The 11,448-nt window shown below is 37.1% G+C and overlaps 1 protein-coding gene across 3 annotated transcripts in view; it reads left to right on the top strand.

The window, feature by feature from the left end:
* Window positions 1-1,561: 1,561 nt before the first annotated feature.
* Window positions 1,562-11,448, top strand: part of Tis11 (Tis11 zinc finger protein) — a 43,379-nt gene continuing 33,492 nt past the window's right edge. Inside the window, exon 1 of one of the 3 annotated variants that reach the window (XM_028300735.1) lies at window positions 1,562-2,311. In XM_028300735.1, the coding sequence (XP_028156536.1) occupies window positions 2,249-2,311 (63 nt within the window). In that variant the 5' untranslated portion in view covers window positions 1,562-2,248. The remainder of the gene's footprint in view (window positions 2,312-11,448) is intronic. The other 2 variants (XM_028300736.1, XM_028300734.1) reach the window with 2 other exon arrangements.

The following is an 11,448-nucleotide window of genomic DNA, read 5'->3' as shown; positions in this document are numbered from 1 at the left end:
AAATGAATATCTTAAAATACCCTTACTTATATGTATAATAATTATGTCGTTTTAGTCCTTATATAGTCTACTTTACGTTAATATTATATGACAATAAGTAAATATCACGGGTATTTTATAAAATCATATTTTATGCAAAAGAGGCGATTTCGCTAGTTTTCGTCCAAAAAAATTGGTTTTCGTCCTAGTGTACGCTAGTTTCCGACCACCTGTGTAGAAAAAAGAGCGCAGTTGAATTATTAAGTTAAAACCAATTCTACAATATAGTAACTATAGATTGTGGTATATGATTTGTAAGGTAATTTTTTAGCTTTCAAACGATATCAAAAAGATTTAAATAAACTTACCTAAATTTAGGGAATTATCGCAATAGGTCGAAGGACAAATGGACGAAAACTAATCTACAGGAATAGGTAATTTTAATTTTCGTCCACCAAAGTGCTTATTCATGGAGTCGTGGACGAAAACACAGCAACATTTAAAGCTGTTTTTAGTTTTCGTCCACATCTTTAACGGCTTATAAGGGTATAACACTGCTAAAAAGTGGACGTAAACTAAAATGTTTAATGTAATAGCAATAAAGATCATATTGGAAGAAAAAACATTGTATTTTGTAGGTCCGTTGAAGTAAAATGATCATTACAAATATTAACTAGGTGTCAGGGTTTCCGTCCACGTGGACGTGAACAAAAAATCTTGCAAAATTGTTATCCTACTTTTAGTCCACTTCATTTATCTAGGATTTCTATACTAATACTTTAATAAACCCTTAAAATAGTGTTTATTATGCTAATAATTAGACAAAAGACAAAAACATTACGTAAAGTAGCTTAAACAGTAATAAAACATACCATGAAAGTTCCCTGCTGGCACTTGTTTTTCTAACCTGATGTCGTTTTCAATTCACCTGTGTGCAGCAGCAACTTGCGTAGCTTTTTCTGGAGACATTACTTTACATTTTTATGCAGGCAGAACTGTTGCTTAGATAATAAAGATTGCAACAAGTCCAAACTTCCAGGGAAAGGTAGGCTTGTATTCCAATTTACGTATTCATTGTTTGTGGCAACTCGATCAAATGGACGAAAACAGGAGCTGGATGGACGGAAAACCGGCGCAATGACCCTACATGGTAGCAATCCCGTCAGTAATAATAATTATGTTAGTGGCCATGAAAGTATAAAACAATTTACCTAAATCGTGAAATTATTATCACTCGCATTCAATTGAGTTCATTCCATAGTATTTTTGTAATAAACCAAAATCTGCGCAAGCGCAGCGCAGGAAAAACCTAATGGAATAAAAGCAAAAATATACGCATTATTATATTACAAATTACAATGGCTTTTGTATTAATTTTAAGTTTTGACTGACCTTACTAAATATCGGAAATTTCAGTACTAAAACAACTTTGTGCATGGGGTAAAAACTTTGAGGGAGTATCGCAAACTTTTGTACGGGCGAGGCGGGCAGGATAACAACAAAACACCCGAGAACAGCCGATATCTGCCGAATACACCCGAATGGAAAACGAATCTCGCTCCAAAACGTGATCGTGCTGTTTGATTTGAAAACAAAATCCACCCGCCCGCTGCCGCGCCGGCTCGCGATTCACGGGCGAAGGCGCGCACCGCACCAAGGAGCTCAGTGCGCGAGCTAGCGTGATACGGAATGATCGTGTGGTGCGTTTTGCGCGGACATTGACTCTGCGATTTATTTTTTAATTCAACGATTTATACCGCCAGAATTAAAAACTTTTGGAGTATAATTTCGAGTAAAACTAAAAAGTATTTATTTGAAAAGTTGACTTTTATGCAGTTCGCGCAGAATTTTGACCAAAACTGTGTATTTCCGTATAGACGCAAAAATTAAAAAGTGAAGAAGACTTCGAAACAAAGGACTGTTTTGTACATTTTCGCAACATTTGCGAAATTGTGTTCAAAAATTTTATCTGGCTGCTTAGAAAAGGGCATAGTAAAAAATACAGCCCTCAGCCGACTAGTTCGGACACAATCTGTGGTCAACTAACGAAAAACAAACACGCAACGACTTGCAAAATTATCAAAACATCTCTATGTATGTAAACAAGTTTTCATAAAATTCTAGTACAGAATTATCGTGGACATTTCGAAATCTTATCAAAAAATTACAGTGAGTTCGTCGACCTTCCAAATTCGTGCTTCAGTGATTACGTTCGCAGATTTTACCCAAGAATTTAGAAACCTGGATTGAGTGTTCGAGCTAGTTTTGCATGATGTCTACTGCCATAATGCATCAGTCTGCGCTGTACGACTTTGGTGATCTGTTCTTGAAGGTAAGTTTGTCTAATTTTTTATTATTTTCCGCCAGGCGGCAGCCAAATGTATTGAATTTCGTACCCTCACTGTTTTGTGTGTCTAGCTGATCCTTAGGCCAAAAATATGAGTTCGAATATTCGGTAAACTTACAGAGATTCAGATTGCTAAACGGGTTTGAGTTAAGTAATAAGCAGGTTACCTACCTAAAACTACATCTGTTTGTGTAACGAAACGACAGTAAATTTAGATTTACAATAATTTCCAGTTCTGTTGTGTTACACGATTAAGGTACCTACCTTGCTAGGTATCTACTTCTTCACGAAGTAACAGCCTGCCTAGCTTGTTAATCAGCTGCTTTGAATATAAGTAGGTACCTAGGTAATTACCTACTGCAGCCAGACTAAGTTAAGGTGTCTACCAAAATATTCATGAGACCTTCCTACAGTAGGCAATTGTAATTTTTTTTTATTATGATAAACTTTATCGTCATAATTTATCACCAATCCTCAAAGTATGACAATAATATTCAGGCTATCCACAGTAGGTATGTATTTAATAACCTACTAAATACCTACCTTACGACGATGTAAAAATATTAATAAATCTAGTGAATGATAGGTAGGTGTGTAGTTATTTACTTTGTTGGGAGGTAGGTACACGTAGGTAGGCTTGGTATGGCATAATTTGTATTATATTTACCTCCTATTCATAATAAGATTGACTTGCCTTACTTATTTTTTAAATTTTGTAAAATAATAGTAGGTATAAAAATAGCTATAATCTTATTAATTAACAACCATAATAATATGTTTTTAAAACATATATAATTATGACGACACCTCCATCATTGCATTTTAATAAGTTTCTACCTCCGAAAACTTGGTCAATGTCAGTCCCATCCATAACGAACGTAACTCCTAATATTTGATTTATTTGTGTGTTTATTAAGTAGGTATTTTATTTCGTATTTTTTTGTTTGTACATTGAAATACACGCTTACCTAATATTATTATAAAACATCGTGTTTATGTTGAATAATATTGAAACATCGCAGAATCTATCTATAACACGCGTCTGCATTTTTCTTAATATAAATTTACATCATTTAGTAATGTATAATACCTACCTACCTACTATACATACTTACTACACGTTTATTTATTTTTCTTTGTTACATAACGACGGTTGTTATGACATCGACAAACTATACACCACTGTCAAGTTCAATGTTATTGAGGTAATAATATCAATCATTGTAGAATATTAAATCAATGTTGAATTTATTTTATTTATTTCTAAACTTTTTAGAATTTATTATGACTGTGGTGCAGTTAAATACAAACTACGAGTTGTCCAGTTCAGTTTATCTACTAATTTGCTTTTCAAACATTCAAACAATGCAATACCAGGAGATCTCTCGTCAAAGCAAAGAACAAAGTAGCAATAATAGAATATCAATCTACCCTATAAAAATATTATTTAAATCGATTTTTAACTTTAAAATGAATTCACAGGCTGTGAGTTATTTGTGATCTGTAAGACGAATTTATTAAATTAATATCAAATAATAATGGTATTAACATAGTGCTTAAGATAGCATAGCACTGTCTGGCTTGGCTAGATAATGGAATGGACATTTTCTGTCTTGTTTAACATATTGGAAAAGATAGATGTGCTCAGTAAACGGCAGAAACAGCTTTGTACATTATTTATACATAATACATACACGTACATAGATATTATACTTCGCAAGTCAATGTTCCTGGTAATTGCACCATACGGAAAATAAGTTTCAAACCTGTTGCAGTACTGGTTGCGTGTAACCGTGTGATGGGACTAGCTAACCTGACTGACAAAGTTAATCTCTATTAGTTAGTTACCTCCCTATCTTGTATCTACTAACTGCCATCACGATTTTGTGTAATTAAAAATCACTCGAGATTCAATTTAATGATGCATCTCAACTTATTACTCAATGCATCAACAACAAGGGAAACTTTAATATGTGCACTGCACAGTTTCCTTATAATAAGTAATTTATATTATTTACAAATGCGTTAATTTTCATTGGAGACATGTGTAATAAGTTTCATAGAATTGAATGAAACTTATAAAGTTTGACCTTGGAAACGTGAATATTATTTTCACTCAGGCAGGTAGGTACTTTTATGTGACTTGTAGTTTAAAATGTTCACTTGTTAAATAAAATCAGCATACAAGAATATAAATAGGTACCTACATGCAATTTGTATGTTTGTCAGGTATAGGTACCAAACATAATTAAATAACAATCCTTTTTTACCCGACTGCGCCAGAAGGAGGGCTATGTTTTTAATTTACAAAACGTGTATTCTCCAGACATTCTATTTATTATGGTCCTTTCGAATCTCGGCAGGGGTGTCTCGCCATACATACGTGGTTGTTCTTACCAAAACTCGAAATAAGAGCTCTTTGAAACGGATCTAAAGCTGTCCAAGTAGAGATCACAATCGCGTGGTGTACCCGACCCTCGGCCTATCTTTACGGTGACGATGTAAAACCGGTTCTATTGGCTAAATCACATAGTTATAAATGGTTCGTCGTCTCATACGCTACCTGCTTCAGGTTTTTGTACTCTTTTCCTTAAATAACATACACTTGTTGCTTGGGGTTGTGCTCTTATGTACTGACTGATACATATTATTTATATTTTTTTTTGTTTACGATTATAAACAACAACATTAACAAAAGATACTTCTACATAATTTTGCAATATTAGTAAAAATTTTAATATTTTATTTTAATAGGTTTTGCCATAATTTATTTTTTACTTCGGAGCGAGTTGGGTCATTGAACATAGATAAAAACGAAGAACGATTTAACGAACGCATAAAATTACATTTTATCGAAACTATCATTATTTACTCTATTATAATTTGTTTTGTTATTCTTTTCACTTATCACCACATCTTTCGCCTTTAACTTACAACTTTTGCATTGCTTTTATTCGTTGGCACAATAAAATTCGCAGTGGGAATTTTCAAAGGTGTTCCTTTTTTTGAAAGTTTTGGTAGTGATCCTCGGAGAAAAAAAAAACTTAACCGTTGGACTTGTGAATACACCTACAACCGTCTACCTGCCGCTTGTCTGTAATAATGCTTAACCATTGCGTCGAATGTATTTTTTGTGCCCAGCACATCAGATAAAGAGCTCTTTGTCCCATATCTCTCTTTGTGCTAACACAATTGAAGCGTAGTCCCAGTTTGTGGGGACCCTTAGGCTTCGTAGCTTAAGAATTATTGCAAGGTGGCATCAGATCAGGTTAAATGTTCATGTAGGATTTATACTGAAACGTAACCAGTGGGCGTAACACAGACGCTAACTTGCAGAATAATATGTTTAGGGTTCCGTGGCGATAACAGTCCGTTGTTATTCATACTGAGTTCGCAATATCTTTATGTGTGTGTTAGTGGTATGACCACTTTTAAGTTGCAAGTATGTTTATGTATGTGAGCTGAGTCTGAGTTTTGATTAATATTCTTACGTCGTATGAGATAGAATAATAATAATATGCTGGAATGACTACCTAATCAAGCACCAATTTGTTAACCTGTTCTGGTAAATTAACGTTTGCGAAATAAATAATTAACAACAAACAAGAATAGTTTCAAAACTCGCTATTGTGCTAATGCCATCACAGGATAATCTCTGCAAAGTCGTCTTGTAAGGGAAATAGCTCATTTGTTGTAACTGTATACCATTTCTAACTAGTACTGGCACAAGGACCATGCAAGTGGCCCTCCGGTTCTGACTAATTGAAAGTCCTTACGAAACGTTTAATATGTAGCTAGCTAGTTGCTATTTGTTTGTTAGTAACTGCAGATTAAGTCACTCGGGTTTGGTTGTTGCGTGAGCCAGCAACTTTGCCACCGAGTTCGGTTCGGTCTTTAACGCGAATAGCAACTAGCCATTTGTTGTGTTACCTATTTCGCTAGTTGTTAGTTGGTCAGTAAGGCGTATAATCACGTGGGGCGGCGGAGCGTGCAATCGCGCCACGCTCGCATGCAACTCGCTGTATTGCTCACCTAACACGTTATTACCTATTACTTTGCACATCGGTCATACGAGTAATAAGAGGAAGCCCATCTATCTTTATCAAACATGCCTCCAGATTGGTATCGGGCCCAATTATTCCGCACAGCTTGGTAATTGAACAGCATTTCTTATCAAGGATCTGAATTATAAAGCGACGAATAAGGAAATAAGATTCAGGTGAAATGCCATTGCTGCTTTCCTGTAACATTATCTGGCCATGTCGTTAAAAATAATGAACAAGTGTGCTGTGGCTGTGCCATAGAAAAAAAGTCGTCACGTGACGCGATTAGCTTTTCACGTGGACTTGATAAAGGCTTCGTTCGTCTCACGATTCAAAATATTGTCGCAAGAAAACCATAAACTTCCGTAATAAATCTGTGCGCTATTATTTGCATGTTATTAATTCTATGATACATTTCTGATTTTAAACTTTCCATACTTTTCGCAATGAAAACTTGAAAGATTTCACAAATAGCCGGTTCTAAGTTAAAGTCGACACCTCCGCCGTTTCTCAACACCTAGCTGTTGCAGAAACCTTCGAGTGCAACGCAAACAATTGCTGGTCGTGGGAGTTTAGTAGTGCCAACGCAGCGTTTGTATGTACACAATAAGTAATTTTAGAATATTTCCTCTCATGCTCGATTGGCGAAATGTGATCCCGTGTGGTTCGTGTAGCATCGACTCGCTATCAAGGTGCAACTCGGCTGTCTTCATAAACCGTCGAGCATACAATGTATCTGCGCCTGCTCAGCCCTTTGACGATATTATCACGTCACTCCGCGAGGCTTATGCAACGAAATAAACACACGTGGAAAAGTACACTTCTATAACAGTTGACTGAGTGCAACCGGTCGACGCTGTTTGATTAACGCTTCGCTCGACATCACAGAGCTTGCCCGAGCCTGCTATTGATCAGATAAACGTTTGAGCGTGTAGGTAATTACATCTCAAACATGCGTACCGGAAAATCCTACTCGATTAGTTGGCACAGTCCGATTGCTAGAGTACTTACGACGGCGTTCATTGGCTGTAATCTGTCGTGGAGATGATTGAGCTTGCGTCAGGCAGGAGGGCAAGAGTGAGCTGCGTAGGCCAGGTCCAACGGCCGCACTATTAACCGCCACTGGACTATTTTTAGCCCGGCTCCTTTCTCCGACGGCGGAGTCCGGACGTGAGTCAACCCTTTGTTCCCTCCAAGCGCAACGGCCTCGAGAGTGAGAACGTGACACCCGCAGCAAGACCAATGTGTGGTCAACTATTCAAGGTATCGCGCTTTCCAAACATGCGTGAATATTGTTTAGTTTTAATATGTAGCTCACCTTGGAGATCCGTTGCTCAACTTAGAGATGCCATTATGCGCCGAGGCTCGCTCGCAGAGACACTAGACGCTGAATTAACGTAGATGGAGGTTTCACACGACGACCCTGTCATAAGAAGTTGCGGCAATCGCCTTGCCACCCACATTGCGGTGAATCTTAATTATCTGCTAAACTCAAGTCATTGCTGAATTTAATTTAATTTACTCAGACAGCTAACCAAATGTTTGTAAATGATCAATTGACAGTCTTGGAAAACGTAGCTACTTTGTAGGAAACAGTCGATAATTTAAAATAATTGAAGGCTTGTCTATCGTCTATACGAACGAATGGAAGCCAGTACCTATCTCTATGAACGTGTAGGTCTGCAGTTCACACAAGAGAATAACAATGAAAATGATAGTCTCATTTTCTATTGTGAAAATATTTTGACAATCTTGAAACTGTTCGCGTTTTCTGTATTCAGTGATATGGTAATAAAACGGCCTGACCTTAGAATTGTACGGGTCGACACATTATCATTGTTGGCTCATAGCTATTTCTGTAAGTCATTAAAGTAAACAGGTTTTTCATCAAGAATGAGTGCTGTTTAGTAACTTAAAAAAACGAATAGTTATTTCGTGAGGTAAAACGGGGTCAATATTCAAATGCAGAATACTCGATCTCGATTCGTATTTGCGATAAACTTTAAAATTCAAAATCATGCTTACAAATATTTGTACTGAGATGTTCTATCTAGACGAAATGTCATTTAGGAGCTTCACAAGTATCTTAAGAAATAATTAAAACCCAAATTAAATTTTATAATGTCATTGCTAATTTAACAAGTCCTGTGGTGAAGGTCATCACGTTGGTAAGGCAGTTGCGATGTAAATTGAAATCCATAGTAGGTACTAAGCAGATAAAAACGTTGTGTTAGTAAATAGTCTCGTTAGATTCGCGGCGCGTTGCTAATTGTTTCGGCAGAGCAAATGCTAGGGTTCAATGCCGGCCAAGCGGCATTGTGGACGTGTCACCGCCCACAAGCCAGCTCATTTATTTTCCAATGATGTCTTTGTACATTTTAATGTTGCTTCATTTAGTTTCACTCCTCAATAACCATAGCATGGACCACACAATATCCGGTCTGTTGTTATCTTCATATGCGTTTCACAGTTGTGACTGTGTTCTAAAAATAAAGCTTCAATTAGTGGTAAAGCAAATTTTATAGACAACACGTTACCCTGTTAGAATACGTAATAAGTAACTTTATTGCACATTGTAACAACAGTAACAATAAGAAATATACACTCCGTTTATATCTCACTAATTGCAGATAAACACAAATTAAATTTAATCTCACGATTAGGAAACAATATAATGCATCACATCGAATGATATCGTAAAGTCAATGTGCTACTTATCGAACATCAAAATAATAACAACTCGTCCGCTAATAGTACGATTAAAGATATCGATCGATATTTGAATTATTATTTGCTTCTTTCAAGAGCCTACATTTTAATCTAAATTAAAATTTAAATCCTCTAACTAAAGATTTAGTGTTTATATTTACTGATGTAGCTATCCATGAGTAAACCGCAACATTATCTATACATTATACAGACGTGTCCTTGTATGTGTTTTTAACCTTTTGTCGAGACTCCTGAAAGTAAACTCTGCATAGAACCTTTGAAAATATAATTTTAAACAGACAAAGAGCAGACGTGCTGAGTGAGTAAGCAAATACAACTTACCGTACTTATGTATTATAGATAATGCATTATCTAAGGTCTTATGTTGGCTGGAGTGCAGTGCATAAACAAAAGGGTACTGTACTGTATCTTATCTGACGGCTGATAAGCGCTCGGAACATTAGTGTTGTGGTAAATAACAATGTGCCTATTTACCTCTACTTCTAGACTGCTGTACAACTGATTTACATAACAGATTCTAGAAACACCACCCGGCTACTTCGATTTTAATTATACCCTATCAACTCGCGCATCAAAAGAAACAACGAGCATAGTTCCTTTTGCAAAAGAATATAGCAATTTACTATTGCTTTGTATGAATGCCGAGACGATCCCGTCGGGTAGATATCTCACAAATATGGTGTAACTCCTAATGGCCAGTATATTTTATGCTCGCTACAAAGGTATGGTCTCGTTATTCAGAGATTCCAACGGCCATTTTGATTATTCTCTTAATAAGCCTTTTGCTTATTTTGTGAATAGAATCTACATACTACTCGTATTACAATGCTTTTAAAGTTCCATAACCTTGTGCATCTTCCATTTTGAATCAGCTCTAATAAATGTTTCTTTTCTTTGATTATTGCTTGTTGACCTTGGTCCCAATTACTATTGCCTTTTTGTTCCCGTTTCATGGAACCTTTAGCTTTACCAGGTAAATGACTGTTCGTAGTCGTTTAGAGTCTAATAAGCTGCATCTAGGCATGGATCTCGCTTAATGTGGCCATTAGCGTGGTGCGTGTTTATCTCGACATCAATATCGAAGGCTCGACTGCAGTTTTGGCACACATTCGCGGCGCTCTTGCATCACAGCGCGCGCGCAGAATCGAGCACACCGCGTAACACTTTTACCATTACCACGGCAACGGCCGCCTCTCGCCTCGCCTACTTCTGCCTGATCCACCGCTTTACATAATTGCTCGTAAAGAACACACAACTTACGCAATAGCAAAACAACATTTAATATTCTGGTTGAGTTCACCAAACGGGGTCACTGTCTCATATACTGGTCTATTTTAATGTTTTAATATGTAATTAAAGTATTGTATATGCGGAGTCAAATTATTATTGCTGCAATTAGTTATATCATTAAAAGGACTAAATTATGCATTATGTTAGTGCTTTCTTTTAACTTTGTGCGAGTGAAATAAAATGCTTGTAAGAACCTAATTGAAAAGCTTCAAGATAGTGTTGCTAGCTGACTTACAAAGCTCAATTGATCTCACGTAACCGGTTCCAAGACCACGTTGTTTTGGTGTAAATGATAATGTGTTACACAATAACAGCATAAGTATGAACTCTGATATCCGAAGTAATGAGATACTGTTCTCAATCCGAATGGAGAACACGGGGGCGTCTGTGCCAGATCTGTGTAAACAAACAAAAAGTGCAAGTCGATGTAAAGCCTCGATTACGTCACGGATCGGTCAGAATGCCGGGATTTAGTACCGTACAGTACTGCAGGCAAGGCGATGGAGCGACATTCTCTGAGTCGAAACAGTCTTAACTTTCTTTTCTTGTTTCGTAATGATACGGCCGACCGGAGAGGCTCTGTCGCCCCGGCGCCGCAACACCGCTGGCGCCGTTTCACAACCTCCTTATCGATGCTTAATAACCGTATAAACCACGTGCGCAGGAGACAGATGCACCACAACGCGTTGTGCAACGTGGAAACTCGTGCCACTGCAATTTATGCAATCAAGATTAAACCAGTGACAAATTAAACAGGAAAAGTCAAACGCAATAATCACGCAGGTCATCGCCGGCAATTACCCATTAAACAAGGCTTTAATGTGACTTTCTAACAATAGCACGGCTCTTAAGCGTGTCTTATTTGTTGCGATGTCCAATATTTTGTCATTTCACGGTGTGTAAGAGTTCTTAATTCGAGAAGCCGTCTCAGTACGCGATGTCGCCAATAAGGCCTATCCGTTGTCAGCGAGAGGCATGTCGAAGTGTTGGAGTCGAGGATTGTTTTAACATACAAGTAGGCGCGTCACACGTTGCGCATGATTCGCACGATTGCAGTTT

The sequence above is a fragment of the Ostrinia furnacalis genome, unplaced genomic scaffold (genome assembly GCF_004193835.3).
Source record: "Ostrinia furnacalis isolate ACB-3 unplaced genomic scaffold, ASM419383v2 OfSCF0780, whole genome shotgun sequence".
Lineage (NCBI taxonomy): Eukaryota > Metazoa > Arthropoda > Insecta > Lepidoptera > Crambidae > Ostrinia > Ostrinia furnacalis.
This window is presented reverse-complemented; position numbering and strand designations above follow the sequence as displayed.